This window comes from Protopterus annectens, chromosome 16.part0 (assembly GCF_019279795.1).
Source record: "Protopterus annectens isolate FY-2018-M chromosome 16.part0, PAN1.0, whole genome shotgun sequence".
In the NCBI taxonomy this organism is placed as follows: Eukaryota; Metazoa; Chordata; order Ceratodontiformes; family Protopteridae; genus Protopterus; species Protopterus annectens.
This window is the reverse complement of record NC_056750.1, coordinates 206,474,972-206,500,639: the sequence shown is the minus strand read 5'-3', so window position 1 is coordinate 206,500,639 and position 25,668 is coordinate 206,474,972. Positions and strand designations below refer to the sequence as shown.

Genomic DNA, 25,668 nt, shown 5'->3' with positions numbered 1-25,668 from the left:
GAGACAGCTGCATCTGTAGCACCCTGGAGGGTATCTCCCAACTCTTTGCCTAGATCCCTCTGCAGGTGTGTAAAATGGGTCAAATAGTTCAGGGACCGCATGGAAAAAGCCGCTGAACTAAATATGCGCTTCCCATATCTATCCATCGTCCTAGAATCTTTATTAGGCGGATGGACAGGAGAAGACTCCGACATCTCCTTTTTCGTGGCTGCAGCCACCACCATGGCGTCTACTGGAACTCCTTTTGTAAGGTAGGACTTATCCTGAGGTGCTGTGATGTACTTGTTCGGTTTCCTAGGAACAGGTTCAACTGTGTCAGGAGCCTCCCACGCCCTTCGAGCAATAAGTTCCATTAGTTGTCGAAGGCGGAGTGACCCAGGAGGAGGAAGGGCGAGCACCAAATGCCTTCAGCAGAACTGACTCATCCTCAGAAGGGGGAAGGGACTGCCAGTCACCTCTCTGTTTAAGGATCTCCAAGATGTCAGAAAAAGAGACATCCTCTGAAGGTGACTTAGGGGACCCTTCTGACTCATCTAAGTCAGTATCAGATGTCAAGGATTCTTGTGGAGAATCCAAGTGTCTCCTCTTACACAGTCTTTTCCTAGGAACTTCTTCGGGGGGAGCATCCGAAGAAGCCTCCGAGGAAGAGGGGGCACCCTCCAGGGGTGGCTGAGACACTGGTGCCCGACGCTTGGACGTGGCCGTGGGTGCAGAGGAGGATAACGGTCCTTTATGGGGAGGAGAAGCTGTACCTGCTGATGTGGTTGTCTGGGTAGGCAAGACCTTCCTCATGAGGTCGAAGGCCCCGGATCCCGAGTGAGGTATCTCCCGGTTCGAGGTGGGAAGAATCCCGAAACAGGAGCGAAGGCACCGACCCGAGGACGGAACCGAGTCAATCCGTGCCGAGGCACCGAGAGGGAGAGTCGGAACCGAAACATCGGTTCGACTCTCGGTCCCGGAACCAAGGACGGATCTTGGCTCCGAGACTCCAATACCGGATCGGATGCAGTCGAGGTTAACGGTGCCGACCGAGCAAAAGACGGTTCTGGCACCAATGGCTCCACAATCATCAGTTCAGCCTCTTCCGGCTCCAAGACTGGACAGGTCTCGGAGGAGGAATGGATGGAGATATAGGAAGGCCTTCAAGTCTCGACACCAACTGAGCGGAGACCGAGATGAGCTGGGATAGAGCCGTATTCTCCATCAATTTCTGCACCACACGGTCCACATCGGTGTCAGAGAGGGGTCTAGAAGAACGAGTCGAAGGGATCGAAGACGGAGCCGACCTCAGTAGAGTCGACGGAGGGAGCTCCATCACCGGTTCCAAGACTCGAGGCTCGGAAACTGCCAAAAGTTGAACACTCGGCCCCGAAGTCTGTGGAACCGGTGATCTAACTGGATCAGAAGAGCTCGGAGCCGATGACTTTGGTTCCGACGCCTTCGACCCCTTCGAAGACTTGGATGCCTGGTCTAAAGCATCCAGAGCCTCCTGGAAAGAGGGTTTTAATAATCCTCGATCCATCAGTTTCCTGCGCCTATCTGTCATGACCCTCCCACTAAAAGAGTGACAAATAGAGCAGTCCTCTTGTAAGTGGAGAGGGCCAAGACAGTAGACACAGGAACTGTGGTTGTCTGTGACCGACATCTTCTGGCCACACAGACAACGTTTAAAGCCAGACTTTTGTTTTTCAGACATATTAAGAGAAATAAACAGTCCAGTCCAGTAAAAGTCAAATCAGGTAAAATGTCAAATCCGGTAACTGTATCCGATACCACTTACTCAATAAAAGTAAGACTACAACAATTTCAAGTGTCGAAGTAGGGGTGGTAGGCCCCGAAAAACTCTATACCAGATAGTCAAACTAAGTAAACTAATCTAAGGTACCGAGAAATCTGCTCTACTCACACACTGTACCTAACTACTATATTTTAAGAAGTTTTGAAAAAAACAATAGCCAGAAAAGATAAATTCTTATCTGAGAAAAGCCTCGAGCTAGCCTCCAGCGATGCGTATGCAGCAGCGGCAAACTAGATCTGAGGTAAAGGCAGAGGGGGATTGTGGGTATTAGATGTCCTCGAGCTTCTTCTCGATGCAGAGCTTGCAGTCGGCCGGCACGGAGCCGAGGATCGGCTCCGAACCCATGTGTAAGAACAAACGGCGAGATTGAACACTATCACATCTATACATTTCTAGGCATTAAGCTTGAGCCCATGGCTCTGGCATCAAGCATCTGTTTCTGTAAGGCCCTTTTGTAGAATATCCACATAATTTGGGGATTTAATAATGGCTCCCAGTTTGCAGTCATCTGCAAACTTTGTTAGCCAGAGTCCCTTAGTGATGGCCTGTACTTCAAATATGTAGATGCCAAACAAGAGCGGTTGCAGGACTGAACCCTGAGGCACTCCACTTGTCACTTGTCTGGAACTGGATTTGGAGTCGGCTACTTTTACAGTCTGGGTTCTGTCAGTAAGCCAGTTGGCAACCCATCAAGTGACGTAAGGATTTATGCCCAGCTTAGCAAGTTTATCTAGGATTCCAGAGTGAGGGATGGTGTCAAAGGCCTTGTCGAGGTCCAGATAGGCTGTGTGGACTGCCTTACCCTCGTCCACAGCTCTGGAAACTGATTCGAAGTAGTCAATCAGGTTCAAGAGACAAGATCTGCCCTTCATGAAACCAAACTGGGTGGGGTCTAGTGTTTGAAGGTTGCCAATTTCTTTGTTTATAAGTTCCATGATAATGCATTCCATGTCCTTGCCGATCAGGCTCGTCAGACTGATGGGATGGTAGTTCCCGGGATCAGAGGTGGATCCCCCCTTGTGGACTGGGATAACTGTAGCTATGCACCACTCAGTGGGCACAAAGCCTGAGGTGAGGCTATGATTAAACATGACACTTAGGTGAGGTGCCAGTTCATTTTGTAGTTATGTAGTACACAGCCGGGGTGTCATCTGGTCCCATGGATGCTGTATTCTTAGCTTTGGAGTGTGCAGTTTCTACCTGTGTGGCCATGATTACCGGAATTTGGCAATCTTTTGGTATTGAGATGGGCCCTTTAGGGGGTGAGAGGGGGGTGAAGTTGGCACTAAATCGATCTGCCAGGATACTGGCAATATCCTTGGGATCAGTATATTTAATGCCATTCTGTTGTAGCTCAGAGCATATCTGAGCATTGCCATTTAGATTCTTGACATAACTATAGAAAGCCTTGTGGTTGTCTTTGAAGTCTTTGACAATTTTATTTTCGCAACTAGCTTTGGAGGATTTTGAGGGATCTCGGCTTCTTACTGAGGCTGGTAAGGGGGATTTTTGCATCCTGGGATTTTCCTCTTTTCTGCAACAGTTTCTTTCTTCTGTTGTATAGTTTGTTTATGGCAGGGGACTACCAGATTGGCTTCCTTTTTTTTGGAGGAGAGCGTCTTGGTTCTATTTGGGATGGCACAATTCATGCACGAGTGGATGTGCTCGTACAGTGCCTTAGTGTAGGATTCAGCAGTCGAACTTTCAGCTCCTGTCTGCATGGGTGTCATGAAGTTTTGTCACTTCTGACTTGACTAGCATGAAGTTGGCTTTGGAGAGGTTTTTTTATGGAGGTTTCCTTACGGGGGGGGGGGGTCGGGGTGGGAGGTGGACGTCAAGGGTGATTTGCTTATGGTCAGACCTGACCAATGAGGGGGTGACTACTGGTGTAGAGCATCTATCTCCCATGTTGGTAATGACCAGGTCTAGGATATTGGAGCCCCTGGTGGGACAATGGATTAGCTGATCAAGGGCATTGGAATTTATGAATTCCAAGAACCGTTGGGAAAAGGTGTTGGTACCAGAGTAATTTTCCCAGTTAATAACAGGGTAGTTGAAATCATCCAGTATTAGGGTGATTGGTTGTATCTTAATATTTTCCAGTATGTTTAGAAAGGTGTAGTGAAAATCTTGTGGTATGGTGGGGGATCTGTAGCAAGCTACAATTTGGATTGCAGTCTTACCTAGTGTTAGTTGAACCTGGAGAATTTCAGATGCACTGTGTTGGGCAACTAGCCTGGAGGTGTGAATATCCTTGGTGAATATGGACACTCCTCCACCTTTAGTGTTTCGGTCTTGGTTTTGTGGCCGAAAAGCGTGGTAAGAGTTGTAGCCTGGTATTGCAGTGGTGCTCTCTGGAGCCTTGAACCAGGTCTCAGTTACTGCACAGATATCAATGTTCTCCATTTTAGGAGTGCCTCAAGAGAGTGCATTTTGAGGTTTAGACTTCTAGCATTGAGTAGCATTACCTTCAGATTTTGTATGCTTGTATCTGTTATGGTGGTGGTTTTGTCCTTTGAACCTTGCCTAAAAAAGGCACTATAGGGGTGGCAAGAGCTTTAGCCAGTAACCTGAATCCCAGGGGTGAACGGTGCAGACCATCTCTGGCAAAGCATCGTGGTTTGGCGATCATTTCGTCCCAGACATACAGATACTTGATCCCCTTTGAATGATACCAGAAGCTTAGCCAATTGTTGAAGTCAATCATTTTGCCCTTATACTGTGTTATCATTCTGGGCGAAGGCAGGATGCTACTCAGAGCTAGGGTCATACCTGCCTGGGCCACTGTTACCTACTTAATTTTCTAAGTCAGAGCTGATTAAACATTACTTTCATGTTTATTCACAGACTTGTGTACAAATTGCCTCATGTTATGTCTCTTGTGAATGTGAGATTCTCTGTAAAAGCACCAAGGCCGATCGCTTTAAGTCATGCCTTTAGGACTCTGCACTACATTGCTCAGACACCTTTGCCAGGTACAGAGCAGAGTGTATGGGGCAGGCCTAGATTACATCTGAAGCAGTGACAGGGGAGTGACGTACAGGTGGTACTGAAGTGATTGTGTACATATTAGTTCATATATTCATTGATACTGCTTGGGAACATAGTGCTTCCTGTAGGTACATCTCACTCTTCAGTTTGCAGAAGTGTTCTGCAAGTACATTTGTTAAGCTGGGTTTCTTCATCTTGAACACGGATTTTAAAATAGAATTACTGGTGTTTTAATTAGTACTCTATGCAAGTGTCATCTGTGCAAAGTGCAACAAAATCATACTCTTCCTTCTGTATCACTGGTTAGGTGGGCAAGTGAGGACTACAGGATTGCAAATGACGTTAAGGAGGCAAGGAGAGACAAACCTTCAACAAACGAAAGTACACTTAACCTGATCATGCAGGCCTTTACAGTCAGCAAAAGGAACAGAAATAAGCAGAAGGAGTTGATGCAGGCGAAGCACATTTCCAGTGATGTGGGTATGTTGTGGCCTATTGCCCCATTCTGTTGGTTTGGGGAAAGAGCTCTGCCACTTTTTTTTTTTTCTTTAGTACAGCCCTACTTCTTCGTCTTTGTTCATTAACACCCTTGTTTTACAAACCTGCAAGACATAGACTGCCTAGCTCATGATGAGGACAGGGATACAGACATAAATGGCACTCCAAAGTTTGGCTGACAAATTGTGCAAGTGCTTTGGCTGGCTTTCTGTGAGTGTGTGTGAAGTAAAAATAGGCTTTCTGCAAGACATGCAGCAGAGATCTCACAATTCATCATGGTGGACACCATGAACAACATTGACATCCCAACAATGACAAACAAGAGAGAACTGCAAACATGCAGCTGGAAGGACTGTGGCAGATTTCTTTGGACCTCAAGAGTTTAACAGGTGCAATAATGAGGCAGAGGAACCTCTACATTCAGCTTCAGAGCTGTGTGTGTCAACTAATGACACTGTATGCCACTGTTCATAAAAGCCTAGAGCAGTATGCTGGCAGACAACGAGATCTGCAGCTGCCATCTGATTTATCAAACGCAGTGACATTTCCGTGCTGACTGACAGTAGCTCTATTCTTCCAAACAGCGAGCTGCGCATTGCCTAAAAGGTCAATCATACATGAAAAGACACAAGGAGGATATTGCTGGGACAGTGACAGAATTTAACTTTTTTTTTTTTTTAATAAAGAGTAAGAATTTAGGAAGGGCTGACAGGTTAAAAGTATTACAAAATAAGGGGAACAAAGAACAAGAAGAGGCACAATTGTGCAAGGTCATTTCCAAACTTGGGGAGCCAATAACAAAATCTCATACTTTAGGTGCACATTGTTATTGGATGCTGCTGTGGCTTTTTTTTAGCAGCATAAGATGATTGCAATTTAGCTCTTCGTTCATTTTAGTTGCTAATAAAGAGCTCACTGTTTTTACACTTAAGAGGCTGTAATTCATTTACTTTCTGTAACATGCTAAAAGTTCTCTCAATTTCTGTATTTGAACAGTCATCATCAACTGCTTGAAAAGTGGCAGTTTCCCATCACCACAAAGATCCTTCAGAAGCTGTGCCCAGTACTTGGCCACACAGGTGTGGGCCCATGTACTTACTGCACCAGCCAGGTTCCCTGTATCCCTCAGTTTGATACTGAGTAAACTCTTCAATTAATTGTTTGGCCTCAACATCATTTCCACAGATACAGATGGAAACCAACATCCCTGGCAAGTCTAAAATAGGTATCCAAATTTTTTTGGCAGGATTAATAAGAACTGCAACATCTATCATTAAATGGTCTTGCATGAGAAACTTGCTAAGCATTTTCTGCTGCAAAAAAAAAGCTGTAACTTTTTTAAACACCTTTATTGAATTAGCATGAGACATAAGCAAATGTAGATTTATATAAAAGTAACCAAACGATATTAACAGGTTCATATTTGTTGACATTATACATCACATATATTATGTGCAATATAATCAGAGCAACATTACATAAATTGTTCATGTCTTGCCTTTTCTTAAACTTAATTTCTTCCACCAAAACATTTTTTTCTACATGTAACAATTTCCATGTTTTCTTTGTAATTTACTCCCACCATTTTCTAAAGATCCTTTTTCCTGTTATTTTGTCTCTGTTGCAATATTCACTACTTTTTTTTTATTTATTATTTATTTTAACATTTGTTGACCGGGCTAGTCTAACTGGATATATGTCCATTTTCAATAGTGGCCAGAGGAGAAAAGCTCCGAGACATTACAAAGAAAAAAAATATATATACAAATAGTCTACAAGAACAGTAGAAATATAAAAAATAATTACATAGTCCATCAAAAAAGCGGAATATACAAAATAATTACGTCAGTATACAATTGATTGGCTGCAATAATTATAGAAGAAAAAAAATTTTTTTTTTTTTTTTGCTACCATTTAGGAAAGTATACAAGGAAAATTGTTCTTGATTCAGTTTATATAGATAAAATATATATATACAATTAAATATATGTGTATATAACGGAAAAAAATCAAAAAGAGGACATAAAAATTCACATACCACAGTGGGAGTTAGAAGAGAAAAAATGTTTAATCACATCATATATAGAAGGTAGAGAAGTTTCAGCAAAAATAATTAAAGTAGGGAGTCAGAAATAGAAAAAATACACAAAGTATCAGTCAGGCTTGGAACAGGGGCAAAGCCATTGGGTTTTAATGATGTTTTTCATTTTTTTCTTAAAAAGGTTGGTGGAGGTAAGGGATGTTATTTCAGTTGGAAGTTTGTTCCAAGTATTGCCAACTTCATTTGAGAATAGGCAGTCCCCAGACTTGTTAAAGGATTTAGTGGTGGCAACTTGTAGCTTTTTAGCAGATCTTAGGGTAGGAAGGTTTTTATAAGAATTAGCTAGGCTACATAGTATGGGAGTATTTGTAGGATGATGTAAAATCTTGTGAATAAAAATGAGTTGCTGGTAAACTAGTTGCTTTTGTACTTCCAGCCATCCTAGAAGTTTAAGATTAAAGGAATTGTGAGTACGGAAAGGGGCGCTGGTGGCAAATTTGGCTATGTTGTTGCAGGCGGTTGCTAGTTTATTTAGGTTGCTTTTGGATAAATTCGTATAGATAGGGGAGGCGTAGAGTATGGTGGCGATGAGGTGGGCTTGGGCAATAGAGATCTTTGCTGACTCTGTAAGAAATGGTCTGATTCTATAGAGGAATCCAAGTTTTCTATTTACTGATTTAATAGTTGAGTTAATGTGTGTGTCAAAGTTGAGATAGTTGTCTATTATTACACTGAGGAGTTTAGTGGTAGTTTCAGGGGCTATTTCTGTGCCATTGTTTGATTTCACTATGAAATTGATCGAAGAGGACTTCTGTGTGGGAGTAAATAGTAGTAATTTAGTTTTTTTCGGGTTCAGGAGGCGACATATTTGATGGAACCAGTTTTCAACTAAAGTAAAGACTGTTTGCGTGTTGGTATGTAATTTTGCAGGGGAGGATGCGGCACATATCAAAGTCGAATCATCTGCATATTGTATGCATGTAGTTTGGGGAAGGGAGGTTTTTAGATCATTAATGCAAATTGTGAAAAGGAGTGGTCCAAGAATGAATCCTTGAGGGACACCAAGGGTGATAGGAAGCTGAGAAGATAGATTGTTTTCCCACAGGACAGCTTGTTTTCTGTTTTCAAGGTAGGATTGGAACCATTTTATTAGTTGCTGATAAAGGGAGAGTGATTCAAGTATACCTTTCAATAGTTGGTGATTAACCATATCAAAGGCCTTTGAGAGGTCTAAGAAGAGTGCAGAAGATAGAAGGTTTGTATTCCTGTTTTTATTAATGCAGTCTGTAAAGGATAGAAGAGCTGTTGTAGTACTATGGTGTGGCCTGAAACTGTGTTGGCAGTAAACTAGTAGGTTGTTTTGTAGGAGGTACTGAAGTAATTGCCAGTGGATACATCTCTCCATAATTTTTACAAGGGGAAAGAGAAGGGCTATTGGGCAGAAGTTTGATAATTCATGTACCTCCCCTTATGCAGAGGGATGATATAGATTTTCCAGATGGATGGGACGTAAGATTCAGAGATAGTTCTGTTTATTAGGAAAGAAATAGGGTAGGCAAGTACACCAGCTGCAACTTGCAGGAATTCAGCTGGGAGAAGGTCAGCTGATGGAGTACATGATTTAAGTTTAAGAAGCAAGGACCAGAGTTTGTTTCTTAATTGTATGTTTAGCCTTGTGTCCTTGGACAGCCAGGGGGCTGGTTTATTTTTTTCTAACAGTACAAGTGGGAGCATGGTGCTCAAGGATCTGCAAAACTGTTTTGTTAAAGTATGAAACGGCTTCGCCAAAAGGTAGGTATTTTAGGAGAGACCAATTGCAGGCTTTGAGTTCAGCTTGAAATTTACTTGGGTTGAAATATTTTTTGTTTCTGGTAGTTCTGAAAGCTATTAGATTATGAATGTGAGTTTTTTGTCTACAGATGTAAGTAAGAGAATGGTCACTAATATTGTCGGGGAGTATACCTGTTTGATAAGTATGGGGGTCATTATTTACTAGTATCCAATCTAATATAGTTTGTTTTTTGCTACGCTTGTGGGATCTGGTAGGGAAGGCAATGGTTTGGTGGAAGCCAAAGAGGTTTATACGTGTAGTTGGAGTAGCAGAGGTACAGCTATTCCAATCAATATTAAAGTCACCAAGGAGTATGGTTTCCTGTGGTAGTGACATGGACAGCCAGCTTAGTGTATTTTCTAGAGTACTGATATTGTTCCCAGGGGGATGTAAGAGCACATAATGTATATTGATTTCTTAGCATTAACTTCAGTTCAGATTTGAACAATATTGCTACTCCACCTCCCTTTTTATTTAGATGGTCTAGTCTGAGAATGTTATAGCCAGGAGGGAGAATGTCATTGTCTTTAGTTGTAGGTTTGAGCCATGTTTCAGTAAGGCATAAGATGTCAAAGGAATAGATGTCTAATAGGGCATGTAGCTGGGTAATTTTATTATTAACACTTCTTATATTGAGGTGACCTAAAAGTAGAGAGTTTAGACTTTTTGGGACATTGAGGGGAGTGGTAGTAGGGGCTGAAAGAGTATTTGGAGTGGTGACGTTAGGACCAGGGTTTGGGTGGATATCACCGTGTAGTAGTAAGCAGTTTTGAGGGTTACATATTAGTTTGAACATTTTATAGAGACAAAGGTGTCCTTTTTTCATTTGGCGATATTTAAAATGGGTTAGTCTGTGAAAGTGTGGTAGAATGAAGGATGAACAGGGTGTTATGTTACAGTGTGTTAGGGAGGTGATAGAGAGAGGGCTTGTTTGTCTTGGGAGGTGAAGAAATGTAGCAAAAGCTGGGGATTCATAGAAGTTACGCAATGAGATATAAGTAATGAGGTGAGTCCAATGGATAGGAAAAGAATGTTAAGGTGAAAAGGCCTACAATGGTTACACATAGTGGGAGGTGTAGGGTGGAGGAGGTTAGGCTAAATGGAAGAGGAAACTGAAGACTAGTTGTGATTTGTGGCAGGATTGAGGGACAAGGTGGGTGTGGAAAGGTAAGGCTAACCAAAAAGGAGCCAAAGTTTGTTAATTGATATAGAGTTGTGAAGAGATGTAATTGGTAGATTAGGGTTGAGGGTATGACTAAGGAAGTATAAGGTCAGGTGCAATGGGGGTGGAGCCAAATGGAACCAAAGTTTGTTAATTGATATAGAGTTGTGAGGAGATGTAATTGGTAGATTAGGGTTGGGGGTGTGGCTAAGGAAGTATAAGGTCAGGTGCACTGGGGTGGGTGGGATTTGGGGGTAGGGTAGGGGAGCGGAGTGAGCCCGCGGGGCAAACAGAGAGGGTAGAAACAAGAAAAGTGTTTGGCATATAGAAAAAAAAAACAGTCAGTCAGTGAAATGCTTTATTCTAGAGGGAGAGATTAGTTTACCGGTCTGGATAGCGTCAGGCGATGCTATAATGGAGGCAGTAAGAGACAAAACAGTTTACTATGGGAAATGATAGTAGAAATGAGATGGGATGGGAAAGGTCTGGGCAGCGGGAATAGCCTTATGGAGGTGGTAGGAAAATTATATACTTGAAAATCCTATCTGTCTGGAAATAAAAACATTGTATATAGGAGGAATACCTTAACGGGGATAGAGGAGACACAGTATTGCTACTGTAAATACAGTTGGTTTAGACTTTGATTTCCATTTTCTAGTAAATGCTTTTTTGGCAGCCACCAAAATTTAACTTAACAAGGCCTTACCAGGCAGTTCAAATCCTGTATCCCAGCACAAAAAATCATGTCCTTAGTTACACTATTTTGCTCGCCCAGTACTGACAGTACTCTTTATGGAATTTTTAAAGTCTGCCAACTCATTATACTCTGAGAACATATGCTCCCAGGTATCTGTTTCTTTCCCATTACTCCTGCAATATTTGTCATCTACCTAAAGAAGAGTTCTATATATTCATATGTCTGTACTGTTTGTTCATGCACTTACTGCAATCAACATGCAAATGTGGAAAAGGCTGTGTGAAATAATCGGTTTAGAAAATGTATTAGAGCCATATAAATACTGCAGAAGTGGTATTAATGAGTAGTTGATTTCAGATTGATTCCGTATAGAAGTGCAGTTTCATATTTAGTTATTTATGGCATGGTTATGTTAGTTTTGCAGATTATAAAAGTTCTGAATTTGAATCACAAAAGTGTTTTTTTTTTTAATTTTTGCAAATGTGCAGTATTCAATCTTGCCTGATATAAACTTCAATTTAATGCTTCTGGTAGAAAAGACCACTTTAACCAGGCCCCATGTAAATGGTAAGTTTTTGTGCAGTGCAAAAATAGGGTGTTCCACAATTTGTTTGTCACACATTGCTAGGGTATGTGTTCCACACTGGCCTCTTAACAGGTTGAGATTTATGCATGGAAGACTGCCCTGTTTGGTCAGAATGTTGTGCCCATCCCTAAGGAAGCTGCTGCTACAGCCACTAACACTGCTGGCCCCACTTTTCCAGTCAAAAAGAAATAGAAAACTAAACATGTATCTACTCCTCCTCACATTTTCCTAGACAGCAGCAGTTTACTGGGTCTGGTTCAGGCCATAATTAAGGCGACTGATATATTTTCTAAAGTAGTTTTTGATAAAACAGAGAGATACCACTCTTCCCGAAAAGATTCTCGATTCTGAACCTGGACAGGAAGATGAAGGGGCAGATACAGGGCTTTCTTCTCAGATTTCTGATTCTGACTAAGGGAGAGCTCAACTTTTGATTCTCCCTGTTGGGGTTTCTCTTTCTTTGAAACCATTTCCAGAATGTGCCAATGCTTTCAGTGGGAGGACAATGAGGTTTCCCAGTCCTTCAGAAAATACTCTGAGCTGTTATAGATGGAATTTGCTGAACCTTCACCCATTCCCCCAGTTCTGTCAGCTTTGTAGAATTTGTCTGTTACTCTGCCGGCAATTTTTATGACAGTCAGCCAGCTGCCCCATAAAAAATAGATAGGTATGGGATGACTGTATAAAAACTTACCCACCAGCTTTAGCCAATCACACTGCTGCTAAACACCTAGTTAATTCCAATGCTACACTTTCCAACAAGGATGGGAAGTACTCCTGTCCACATAATTTTCAGCAGGAGTAGATGCTTTCTGTTTCTTTTTGACAGGGAAATGGGACCAACAGAGTTTTTTTCATGGTGACAGCTGTAGCTTCCCCAAGGACAGGTAAACATTCTGAATAAAGAGGGAAGATTTCTCAGCTCCATCTCCCAGGATGGGCAAGAGTGACTTCTCCCTTGCCCACTGAGGGGACCCCAATAGCCATGGAGGCAAAGGCTAACCCCTTGTCCATGGTAACTGTGGGTGTTACACCAGTGGGATCTGGGATGAAAAGATGAGTGGTCTGAGGATCCAGCTTTGGCCACAGCAGTCTCACTCACCTGCAGCTGAGGCAAACTGCTAGCCTGCTGTGGTGGCAAAGGCTGTTTGCTTAACTTTTTCTTATTGTGAATGGAAGAAGGCCCGACCGTGGGACCTAAAGCTTGTTCAATGTTCAAGCCAAAATGGTACCTCTTTCATGTGGAAAACAAGCAGCATAAGCCACTAAAAATTTAAAGTTGTTAAAAGAAAACTATTCCCCCGCAAAACACAGTAAAAAACACTTTAATACACTTTGCCATCCTCCCAAAAACAGTTTCCCCACAGCAAAACGGTTTTCATCTACTTTTAAAATAACAAGGCAGTCCATTAAAACACAAACCACTAGAAGAAAAACAACTTTCCTAACCAGGAAAATAAATTTAAAATGTGGAATGTTTTTCCCCAAATGGAACTGATCTGCCAAGCAAAATAACAGCTCAAGCTGGCCCTCTATCTTCGAAAGCCCACAGAGGAGCACTCTATTCAGCATCAGGACAGCTAGGCATTTTAGCTTGAGATGCCTAATGTTTTAGCGTGTGGAAGATGCCCTCAAGCTTTGGAAAATGGCCGGCTGTTATACCTTTGGCAAGATATAATCTAAACAGCTAAGGCTACTGTAGCAGTGATCAATACGATGAACATCAGTTGTTCCATTGACATTGTGTTGAATCCAGGTGGACCTGAGGTACCAGTTACGTTTTATCATGTGTAGTTGATCATTAAACCCAGACCTTTGAGACATTCCCATGATGTGGCCTGATTCTGCTCTACCAGCTATAAGCATTTCATTAAGTATTCCACAATGATGGTAGAAGGAATGTCATCTGAAAACTGATGTCCAATAGTGAGTACAGGGAATATTAATCTTAAGAGAGAGAGAGAGAGACAGAGAGAGAGAGAGACTGAGAGATGGTGAATTTTTGAAGGGTGACAGGTGAACTCCAGACTCTTGAGAAGAGCCAAGACTTGAGAAAAGTTCTTAGTCACTTTCTGCTGTGACTTCACAAAGATTAAGCAGCTGCCCAAGTAAGGGAAGATGTGAATGCCCTTGGTTCTGCAAAGAGCAATCACTGGGAGCCATGCACTTTGTAAATACCATGGGTAAAAAAACAAAGAACAATGAGGCAAACTGATAATGCAAGCCCCTCTTTGAATTTGAGAACCAGCCTGTGGCCCCTGTGAAGGGGAATGTAAAGATGGGTATCTTTAGTATCCAGGGCTTGGAGAAATGGGAGTGGCAACAGGGTCAGAAGAATCAGCAGTCAATTTTGAAACTCAAATGTTCAGTCTTGAAAGGTCTAGAAAGGGTCTGGAACAAACTGCTTTGCTCCTTAGAAAGGAGGGACCCAGCTCTATTACTCCTTGAGCTCCTTGTGTTAGAAAGTCCTGAATAACAATCATTGAGTACAATGCCCCATTTGGCATGTACCTCACTAGACACCTGCAACAACTGGAAAGGCCGCAAAAGTACCTCACAAAGAGGATCTTAGGCCTTAAACATTTTGTTCTATATGGACAGACTCAAAAAACTCCAACTATTCTCTGTCTCATATCGCCTACTTAGAGGAGATCTCTGCTTGACCTACAAAGCCATGTCTGACCCAGCTCTGTTAGAAATGCTGCATCTAAAGAAATCCCAATCCCTCTGCACCACATACTCCAGAGACCTCAACCTCATTACCACAATTAACAGAACATGCTGGAGGGACACGTTCATAACCCAGAGACTACCCATGCTATGGAACAGACTTCCTATACATGTCAAACAGAGCACCTCGCTTTCCCTCTTCAAGAGAAATCTTGTTGAGTGGATGGGAAACAGAAAATTCACCCCAGGGATAACGCCAGTGGCTCTGCTCAGCAGAGGTACTGGGAACTAAGGACAGGTGGTACTATGCCAGGGTAATCCTATGGGTAGGCTTGTAAAGACCCAGGGCCATTAGCCTAGTACACACCTATAAACCTATGAACAGGGTACCACATGCTCTTCTTTTAGGAAAGGAGGAATCCAAATCATATCTGGCAATCTCTGTCACTGGAGTCTTAACCTTTTGCAAAGATGTGTAGAACCCATTTGTCTCTAGTGATATTGGTATACACTGGAAGGCATTATGACAACTTGCCAGCAATCCTGTTGTAAGGACTGGGGTTTGGGCTGCTCCCTGCTAAAGGAAGATCCTTGGGACCCCCCCAACACCACACCCACCCGTCCAGGCTTTCCCTTATCTAGCCATTTCTTCTTTGAACTTGACCATATTTGCCTTTCACTTGCCTATAACATAAGAGACCTAGCTTAGTTGGGTAGTTAGCTTAGTTGGGTAATTCCTGTCAAACTGTGGCAAGACTGAGTAAAAGTTATTTTATGCCCTCCTTAAGACTTTACCCATTTCCTCTCTTTTCCTAAAAGCGTCACTACCTGGGGTCCCAAAGATTAGCTGCTTGTCTAAAAGGGCTTAAGAAGTTCTGCTTAGACAGCCTCAGACAGGCTTGTCTCTAAATCAGGAGATACTGCATCTACAGAATCATATACACATTTGATACAGTCTTGACCATCACAGTCAGAGAAAAAGTTATATGATAAAGAAGCTGATGCATAAAAAAGTTTTACTTAGGGAAGAATGCCTTCCCAAAGCCTTCATGACAGTCAACCTTTTTTTTTTTTTTACTAACTAGATGCCAAAGGAAACCTCTTAAGACTATTTCCTCTTAATTTAAGGCAAATCCTTTAACAAAACATTTTAACTTTTCCTTTGTGAGAATCCTTAAATTTCTCACAGGCTCCTGTGCATAACTCATTAACCTCAAAGAAAAAATTAAAGCTATCTACTCACCATAACTCTCTGCACCTGTGTTGTCTGTTTTTGTCCTTCTTTCATCGATGGGTCTCAAATCTGATGTCGGAGCCATCTTCGGCCACTTTGCTAGATGCTGGGCTCCATAGCTTAACTCCTTCCATTACCCATAATCCGCTTTTTCTCCTCAGTTAAGTCAGAAAGAGTTTGCTCTCTACTCAACTAACCAGGACATGAAAAAAATATCACCAACCATTATTAAACCTAGAAAGAGAAATAAAACAACTGTAACCAAAAGAGAGCAAGACAAATAGGAAAGTTAAGGAGTACTGAAGCTCACGTAGCAAGACTGACAGGGAAAACCCCCTCAAGACACATTAAGAGACAATGAAATATGAGAGGGTATGGAGGGTGGGGGTTAGAGAGTGGAAAGCTGAGATAGGATGAAAACAAACAACACTTATGGTTGAGTACATAAGTTTAATATCTGATTATGTCTTTTTCATCCATTCCTCAACTGACGGGACAGAGTCCCCAGCTACAGTAATCCTGGGCAGTCCTCAAAGAAGGATATTCCAGAGTACGGTGGAGACAAATGCTGCATAGTTCTAGATAAATGTCCAATTTGTGATGAGTTGCAGAGATGTGAACAATGGACCACGCAGAGGCTGTACAAATTTCATCTACAGAAGCTATGGACCAAAAAGCAGATGATGTGGCCATAGATCTGGTGGAGTGTGCCTTAGGTGATTTTGACAATGATAATCCTAGACTCTTGTAGACAAAACAATGCTATCAGAGAGCCATCTAGCCAAGGTTTGTCCAACATGGCCTCGCAAAAAGAAACAAACAGTTGTTCTGATTTTCTTAAATCTTTAGTTTTGTTAATACAGAATCTAAGTTGTCTATGAACATCCAACAAATGTAGCATGTTTTCTCCCTGGTTGGAAATTTTTGGAAAGAAGACTGGTAGGTAAATGACTGGTTAAGATTTGTCTCCGACACCACCCTAGGCATGAACGGTTAGTCCGAAGGTATACACTATCCTTATGAAAAATTAGGTAAGGTGGCTGAGAAGAAAGCACCGGGAACTCTGACACCTGTCTAGCTGATGTAATGTTGACTAGGAAAAGAGTTTGCCATGACAAAAAATTTAATTCTACCTTGGCTGAAGGCTCAAAGGGAGCTTGAGTCAGAGCTTGAAGGATAACTATTAGGTTTCATGGAGGAATGGAGTCTTTAATAGGGTCCTTTAGTAGAAGAGGACCCTTAGGAAAAGCCTTATACAGTTTCAGAGAGGCTAGAGTGGAGTGGTTTTCATCCAGGTGAAAATTTGAGATGGTAGCAAGCTGTACTTAAGTGTTAAATAACTAGCTCCATAATTGAAAATGGAGGTGAGATAGTCAAGAAAAGCTGGAATAGGTGCTGAAAAGGGATCCATCACTGAAGGGACCAAATAAAGAGTCTTTTCCACTTGCTCTTATAAATCTTCCTGGTAGAAATGTTTTATGATAATGTAAGGATGTGACGAACTGAGGAAAAAAGCCTAGAATTCACAGCCATCACTGGAAGTGGAGAAATTAAGCAGTCTATCTGAGGGACTGGATGTCCATATGAGACAGGAGAAGGATCCAGCACCCAGGGAGGGTGAACTAGGTGAGGCCACAGGAAAGAGAACCATACTTGGTGAGGCCAGAATGGAGCATTGAAGATTACCTTGTTCTTCCGCCGCAATGCTTTCTGGAGAAACTTGGGAATGAGTGGAATTGGAGGAAAGGTGTATAGGAGACCAGGGGGAAAAATCGTAAATCAGAGAGTCTCTCAGTGCCCCCCCCCCAATGGGGGGGATCAGGGCAAAGTATCTACTGCACTTGGAATTGAGAGGAGAAGCAAAGAGGTCGCAGCAAGGTTAGCCCCATTGGCAAAATATTACTTCCACAACTGACTGAGTCCACATAAGAGGAAGTAAAACTGACCTGTTTAGTTTCACTGCTAGCACAATGGACTTATTTGGAATATGGATTGCCACTAGAAAGCAGACAAAAGTGATCACCCAGTGCCACACTTTCACTGCCTCTCAACATAAGGGACAGGACTGCGTCCTCCACCAGTTGATATACCAGAGTGCTCATTTCTAGGATACGGATGTGAAGACTGGCCTCTAACTGGGACCTCATACCTTGGACTGTCCTTCTCAAGTAATGGCTCCCTTCCCCACCCTAGTTGGGAGGCATCTGTCATAACTGTGGCCTTGGATGAAGGAAGAATAAAAGGGTGGCCCAGAGAAACGTCTGCATGAATCCACCAGGCTATGTGTTGCTTGTAAATATCTGTAATACGAATGGGTACCATTAGAAGATGGTGCCCTACTGACCACTGCACCACCAAAGTCCAGTGTAGAACTCTCATGTGAAAACGTGCTAATGGTACCAACACTATTGAAGGCACTATTGATCCGAGTAGCTGTAACACTAGTCTGGCTGGAGGGGAATGAAGAGAAAGAATGTGTAAGGCTTGACTTCATAGACTGTCTAGTCTTGTCTGAGGCAAATTTGCGACCTGTGATAATGTGCTTAGACATGCACCAATGAACTCCACAGTTTGAGTAGGGGACAGCCTAGTCATAGACACAGAAGGAGCAAGTAGTCCCTGGTTTAGATCAGTAGAGGCTTGGGGAAAGCAGAAAGGAGCCAGTTGTATAGATAAGGAAATACCCATACAGTCTTGGGCGATCCGTAACCACTGCCATTCACTTAGTGAATTCCCTGGGAGCTGTGGTGAGACCAAAGGGCAGGGTTCTGAACCGAAAGTGAATGACTCCCAGCTGGAAGTGTAGGCATCTCCCAGAGCGCCTGTGTACCTTGACATACATGGTAGTACACATCTTGGAGATCTATGCAGCACATGCAATCATCCTTCTGCTACAGTGGGAGGACAGACTGAACTATGACCATCCGGAACTTCGACTGTTTTATGAATTCATTTAGACAGCTGAGATCCAAGACTGATCTTAGGTCTCCCTATCTTGTTTGGTACTAAAAAGAATCTTGAGTAGGTTCCGGATTATTGTTGGTGTGGGGAACCTTTTGGATGACTTTCTCAGCAGCTTTTCTATCAATATGGCTGCTACTTTTCTCTCACTGGGTGGAATGTCAGGAATTCTTCTGTTGTGTTTTGGGGGTAGAATGGAATATGGTATGCAATAATCTCTGGATATTATACTCTGCACCCAGGTATCTTTGGTAATGGCTATCCAGGCTCTCAACTTCTTAGAGCAAAAAATCTGGACAAAGCCTAAAATGATGGGGGGACAAATAGGGACATATTTTAAATATTGCTCTTACAAACTTAGAAAGTTGACAGAATAATAGGTTTTGCATTAGCATGAATTTTCCGAAGATGTGGAGTCTTAAACTCAAATGTTTGCCATTATTTCATTACTCCAATCCTCAGCTATTTGCCAGAAAGAGACAGATATTAGGGGGAACACACCTAAAATATGAGGCAGAAATCTGGACATTCTGTGAAAACCCATACAGTTGAGAGATATCACTACCCGAATTCCTCCAGAATGCACCACTTGGGTAACCCTTCAAGGACACTGTAAGGGATTCTCAGAGAAAGGACCTCTGAAGCCCTGATCTAGCAGGCCATCTCTGTCATGGGGATGGCACCTTCCATTACGGTTCTCTGCCCTCTGCCACGGGGGGGGGTTCTTTCTCCACAGCAGTCCTGGAAAGAACCTTGTATCTATCTGAACCACAACTTTCTGCCACATTTCTGGTTCTGGGAGATGGTCCTTGGTGGGGGGGGGGGGACGGATTCCCGTAGCAGATGTCTTCTCATCTTGTTCACTCCTAGAGAGACTCACTTTCACCTTAGGGCCAAACAAAGTGGATCCCTCAAAATGGGTATTGATGAACGAAGAGTTGAAGGGCTCCACAAAAATCACAAAGGTGCATCCAGACATGCCTTATAATAGCTATTTCTGAACCTGCAATTCTAGAAGCTCCTTCTGAGGCATGAGAAATCAATCTGAAGGAAGCATTCAATAGAGAATGAAGGGTGGCAAGTTGCAAAAACACAGTGTTCTTGTCCTCATGGATCCCAAGAGTGTATTGGAAAATTGTCTGATCAATTCCCTCTGCAATCTCGTAACGTCTGCCAAACAATTCAGTGACCTGAGGACGTGCTTCCCAAATCTGTCCAATGCCCTGGACTCTCTGTTAGGGGGTTGGAGACAAGAAATCTGTTCCATGAGCTGCTCCTTGTTTGCTGCATAAGCCACCATCGCATCCACTGAAAGATCCTTGCTTCCATTTCCTATCCTTGAGTGCAACAAGGTATGTCTGGATGTTTGGGAAAAGGCTCTGTGACATCCAGATCTTTCCAAGCTCAGTGGGAGATGAGATCTACCATCTCATCCACAAATGGGACTACCCAAGTTGTAGCAAGCTGCCTCTGAAAGCCACGAGAAACAGACTCCTCTTGGGAAGTGGGATCTGAAGACCAACCACCTTTTGTCTCAAAAACTTGAGCATTTCACCAAAGGAGACATCCTCAAGTGGTGATCTGCAGAAGCCTTCATCATCAAAGTCAGTGTCTTCAGTTAACGACTCATGTGGACAGCCTGTCTCCTCTTACACGTACACATCAGAGGGGGCTCTTCTGTAGTAGGTTCCAAAAAGGGCATAAAAGTGCCAGCAGAGTCCTGAATGAGGTCAATCTCCAGGCTTGACTGGGCCAGCTGTCCCAATGGGACAGGATGAAAAGACCCAACGTCCACATGCGACAGACAGTTGAAGAACAGCCAACAGACAGTTGAGGATGGGGTGGACCCGAGGGGGGTATGGATGTTTTTTTTCTACTGAGGAAGAGAAATCTCTCTCTACTGCCTCAAAGGCTGAAGCCACAAGACAGCCAAGTCACGGCCAGATAGGATCCACAGATGTGTAACAGATGGAACCCAATCCCCCCACAAGCTGCAGCCTTGATGTATAGGTCAGAGCCGAATTGCCTAGCTCCATGGTTCTGAGAGGGAGGGCTCAGAGAACACTGGAGTCAAACCCGATCAGACACCCTTCGGGGTCTGACAAAGTTCCAGCCACCTGGGTCAGAGAAGGTGACTGAGTCATATAGGGAGGATCCAACACAGAGATGCTTGGATGTGTCAGGTCCAAAATCTCCAAAATCAAAGGCAAATTGGAGTGGCATCAAAGGTTGGGATTATACAGGATATGATGGGAGACAAAGCCAGAATAACACTCACCAGAATCTGGGTTTTAAGAATTTTTCTCATCATCCTGTCCACACCCGCTTCTATAAGGTTCCTAGATGACCTAAGGGAGATGGAGGTTGAAGATGGACGGGATGCCCTTCCAGGAGTGTTCTGCAGGATAGGGTAGTGCATCCTTGAAGTCCCCAGCTCTGGAGAAAACTTGGAAGTGGCTTGAGGCAACTATAGTTTTGCTCTGACAGGATTCAAGGGTGTAGTAAAATCTGAGGATTTTGATTTTGCTGTGTTCGGACCCAAAGTTGTTGACATATCTGTGGTTCTGGAGATTTTCTAGGGTGGAGACAAGCTCAAAGAAGTTGAAGGAGAAGAGGGATCAAAGGAACGCTTCACAGATTCTTTGCTTTTGTCTGCTGCCTCTCTTGAAGATTTTTTTTTTTAACACGATAGAGCTCCAGTGGCAGAAGAAGATGAAGAAAGTAGACCCTCTAGAATTAACGTATTCTTCCTTTCCACAAAAGCCCTGTGGTTAAAGCTAGGGCAAATCTCACACTCAATATTTACAATTCCTGCTCCCCGACAGTACATACACACAGAGTGATCAAGTTCAGAATTTTGTGCATCTTTCCTCTCCTGCTCAATAGTGTACAAAGTGAGTATGCATTCAGAACTGCTAAGCTTTCCCTGTATGCCTTTTCATGCTGTCCTATGGGTAAGCTTGGTTACATTCCTGTGTTTCAACACAGTACTTACTGTATCAGCTGATCTTCGAGAGCCACTCCGTAAGTGGATAACTCTTTACGCCTTTGCACTGATTTGTTTTTCAGCTCTAGCTTTATGATCCATTCCTCTAGCTTGCCAATTTCTTTTCTATCTTTTCAACTCATCCTAAAGTTCATACCATATTACAAATGTCAGTCATGCAGAGACAAAGAGGCATACATCTTTCTTTAATGTCCATTTAAAATTACTAACAGATGCACAAATCAAATGAACACACAGTCAAACCAGATGATACTTCAGTGATTATCCCTTTGCTACAGAAGGAAATTTAGTCTACTTTTATCTACTGCTCTTTCTAAATCTAAACACTAATCACTCTGGCAAAGAAATTAATAAGGTACACTTCCATAAAGCCTTTCCATTGTGAATCCATGCTCTCTTCTGTCCTCTGATACACTGAAGACACAGCACTGCGCCAACAGTTTCATAGTCACCTCTGCAAGTGTTTTTGCACTTTATTCATATACTGACTGAGTAAGCCCAATGGGCACAACTGTCTCTTTTCAGGAGCAATGTGAGAGAACTGTCCTGGTTATGTGATTTGCTCAGAGTCGCACAGTATGCAAATGGAGGTGGAAGAAATCAAACCATGTACCCTGGGCAAGAAGAAACATTCACAGCCTTAATCCTCAGCACTAACTACCAGATTAAATGTTACTGTTATGTATGTTATGTATGTATGCAAGTATGCATTTATTTATGTTTGTTCCCCTTTGCATAACTTTCCTGCTAACCACCAGCTGCTCAGTGTTGTTACTCCAACTGTTCTTAAGTGGCCCAAGTACTACCTCTGGGGCAGCGCCTGCTGTAGAGCAACCCAGCAGAGCCACGCATGTCGAAGTGTGCAAGGGGTTTTCTTTGCTATACTCTGACAGGGCTGCTTGATATTACCAATATTACCACATTTGTGTCAGTTAACTGCTGTGCCTCCCCCCCCCCCCCCACACACACACACACAAAAGTTATGCTAAATTCAATGGCTACCTGTTATGAAATTACAGCATTACCCAATTCCCTGGGTGGAGTACAAGATCACTAGCAGAAACTTCACCATTCTTCTGGAATGGGTGAAATGAAGGCTGCCACTCCTTCCCACCCACCACATTCAGTGCTTGAACCAATTATCAAACTTAGGATATCTGGGTATAAGTCTGGGCTCTATTACTTATACAACGGGGCCAGGGTAACATTTTTATAGAACAAGTTATACAATACTCACTGTGAAGCCACCCGTGAACATTCTCCATGGGAGAAACTACTGTTTCGACAGAGCCCAAGCTGACGCTAGAGACAAATACAAAAGCAATGTTTCAGCAGTACATCTAATCAAAGTGTGGTATGATAAAAGCAACGAACACCACTTCAATAACTCAGTAGGACTGAAGCTAAAAACATTTTAAATTCTTGTACTTTATTTTTTCAGATTAATAAAAATAATGTTATATAAAAATTCTTTAGTTTTACTTATGTAATAGATGCATCTGTTTATGTAAAATAAATGATAACCTGTGATGCCCCCAAATTGTGAGACAGAGGATTAGACAATTCAGTTACTTATACAATCTGACATATAAAAAGGAAAGCAAATCAGCCAAAATAAGTGTGGCTTGGCTTTGGGTCTTAATTTACCGTTATAGTATAAATTTTGAAAATACACCAAAACTAGGCTTAAAAATGACCTCATGCATTCATTTCAAGTTACTACTGCAAAACGTTTAGAAAACGAGCAAAGCCTACTCCCTCATATATTACACAATAGGCTATGCTCATTTTCAGTCTTAGCAGTTATGAAATAGCTCAGGAGGGGGCATCAAATAGCTCGGGAGGGGGCATCAATGAAAACAGACAATCTGGCAAGAAAGCAATAGTGTTGTACTCTGCATTTGAAATTACTAACTGAATTAATGTTTATACTGCCACATAATGACTGCAGTCATGCAACGAACCATTTTATTCAGTTAATTTTGTGCTCTACCAAAAGCTTTTTATGTATGTATTTGCTCCTACCGCATGACAATTTTAATTCTGATCTTTCTGTACATAATCACCTTTATTACTTACTGGGTTAGAAGGCTAATGATGCTAGAACCTCACAGAAAACTTTGGTAGTTTAAAATACTGTTACTGCAGATTTACTAATCTAAGGTAATGCCACATTATCTGCAAGGACGACAACATCTAAGAGCTCTGTTCCACAGCCTTCAACAGTAAGGCAAGATAGGCAGGCCTCATTTACAGCAAGGATGCTATACTGAAGGGAATCCAGGAAACCATAAAACGTTACAACTAATATACTTGGAGGGACAATAACAAAAAAAAGCACAAGAGTGTAATTTGTTACAGGAAAGTAAAAGTTGTGAAATTACATTTTATCATTTCCTCTCTCTGTCTCACTGGTAATGCACCTTCCCTTAATCTGCCTGTTTCACAGTCAGACAGGTTAAAGTGCATCCAGCTGCAGCATCAAAGCTAGTGAGCAAACACTGAAGTATATACGAGAGAAATGTACACAACAAACAGGCAAATTCAGAATAAACTGCACCACCCTTTCCAAAGAACTGCTGGACAAAAAGCTAAAATAGAGCCTCCTACCTTTGCTTCCTTTTTGTCTCACTTATTTGTGGAAGAAGCTAAATAGTTCAATGCCACTGTGCTTTGCTCTGTCACTAAGGAATCTCACTTCCGTGTGTTAAATCCAGCTCTTGCTTTAGTTCACAGTTATTAATTACTAATGCAGTGCAACAGTAGGAATACACATGTACGTGCATTACACAACTTGATGTTGTACTTCAAAGTGAGCTGTCACTGTCTACATGACTGAGGAAATCACATACATGTTCTTGTACACACACACTTACACACTCAATCATCTTCCTGTGCTATCAATGGCAAATATGCAGTCAAGATGATACATCACAAAAGTATATGCAAACAGAATGCAATGGACATGGTATGTAGCATGTCTGCAGTTAAAACCTCAAAAACCACCAAAGCAACACCCACTTGCCCATTAAAGGGGTAAGAAAGGAAAAGTCTCAGACAATACAAAGAAGATGACATCTGCACCAACAAAACTTAAGATATTCAAGTGAAGTGAGAGTGGTGTAAACAAACACAATGAAAAGGGAATACAAGGTAGAGGGATCAAACTGCCAAACAATGGCATATGTCCCCCAAACATGAAGCAAGCAGGCTATTGAATGTGACAGTGATGCCTGATGCTTTTCTGCGGGTAGTAAATATAATGTAGGAAATGCAAATATAGAAAGGCAATTCTAAGAAAGACAAGAATGCAAACATAAGCAGCAAAAAATCACCAGGTGAAGGTGTACACATTCCTCCAAGGTAGCAAAAACAACCAAAGGTAAAAAAAAAAATGTTCATGGCTTAAAAAACAAATAAAACTTTAATTGTACAAGTAGGTAAGTGCTTTCACATCTCAAAGGACACTATCATACTATAAAAAATATAACACAAACACACTGCTTAAATACACAACTTGTGACAAAGTAACTGCCAAAGCTATTTGAACAGGTCACGTGACTTCAGATGAGGTCTTAAAGGTACAGTCTCTCAGGCCACATCCTTTATCTTCTTGAAGCAAAATAATCTTATCTTATTTCACATTCCTCTGTTTTATTAATAAGATCTCTCATGCTCATACTCTCTGAAATCAGCTGCAGCACTAAAAAAGTAAAAGTATGTCCAGAACCTTGACAAGACATACACTTTGCTAGTGCGTTACTCCTACTTCATTTACTAATTTCACAAAGATGTTCACGTATACATTCATGAAGGGAACGGTTGGTATTGCCCACATAAAAGACCGGGCAGGCTTGGCACTTAGCTAATTACATTACGTTCTTACTCGTACAATCAGCATAAAAAGAAAAAGTATAAGCTTTCTTGGTAGAAGTGTAAATAAAAAATAAGGTGTTTCAAAGATTTCAAATTCTTAAAATAGAGCCTGGGTACCCCCCCCCCCCCTCCACGTCTTTAATCCAGTCACCTGCCGTCAGAATGTGCCAGTTCCTTTTCATGACTTCACAAACTTTATTAACATTTGAAGAATAGAAGACAGGCACTCCTAATTTGTCAGGACAAGAGCTATTACTGAGACCCGCAAATCTATTAGAAACCTGTGGATTTGAGAAATATGGTTTAGCTTTCCCAG

At 42.2% G+C, this 25,668-nt stretch overlaps 1 protein-coding gene across 1 annotated transcript in view; it reads right to left on the bottom strand.

Annotated features, from left to right (window-relative positions):
- DCAF11 (DDB1 and CUL4 associated factor 11) overlaps nt 1-25,668 on the bottom strand; it is a gene marked incomplete in the record, with an annotated part of 1,824,350 nt that overhangs the window by 1,383,316 nt on the left and 415,366 nt on the right. The window contains 1 exon segment of the mRNA XM_044057850.1: nt 22,714-22,778. Within this exon segment, the coding sequence (XP_043913785.1) occupies nt 22,714-22,778 (65 nt within the window).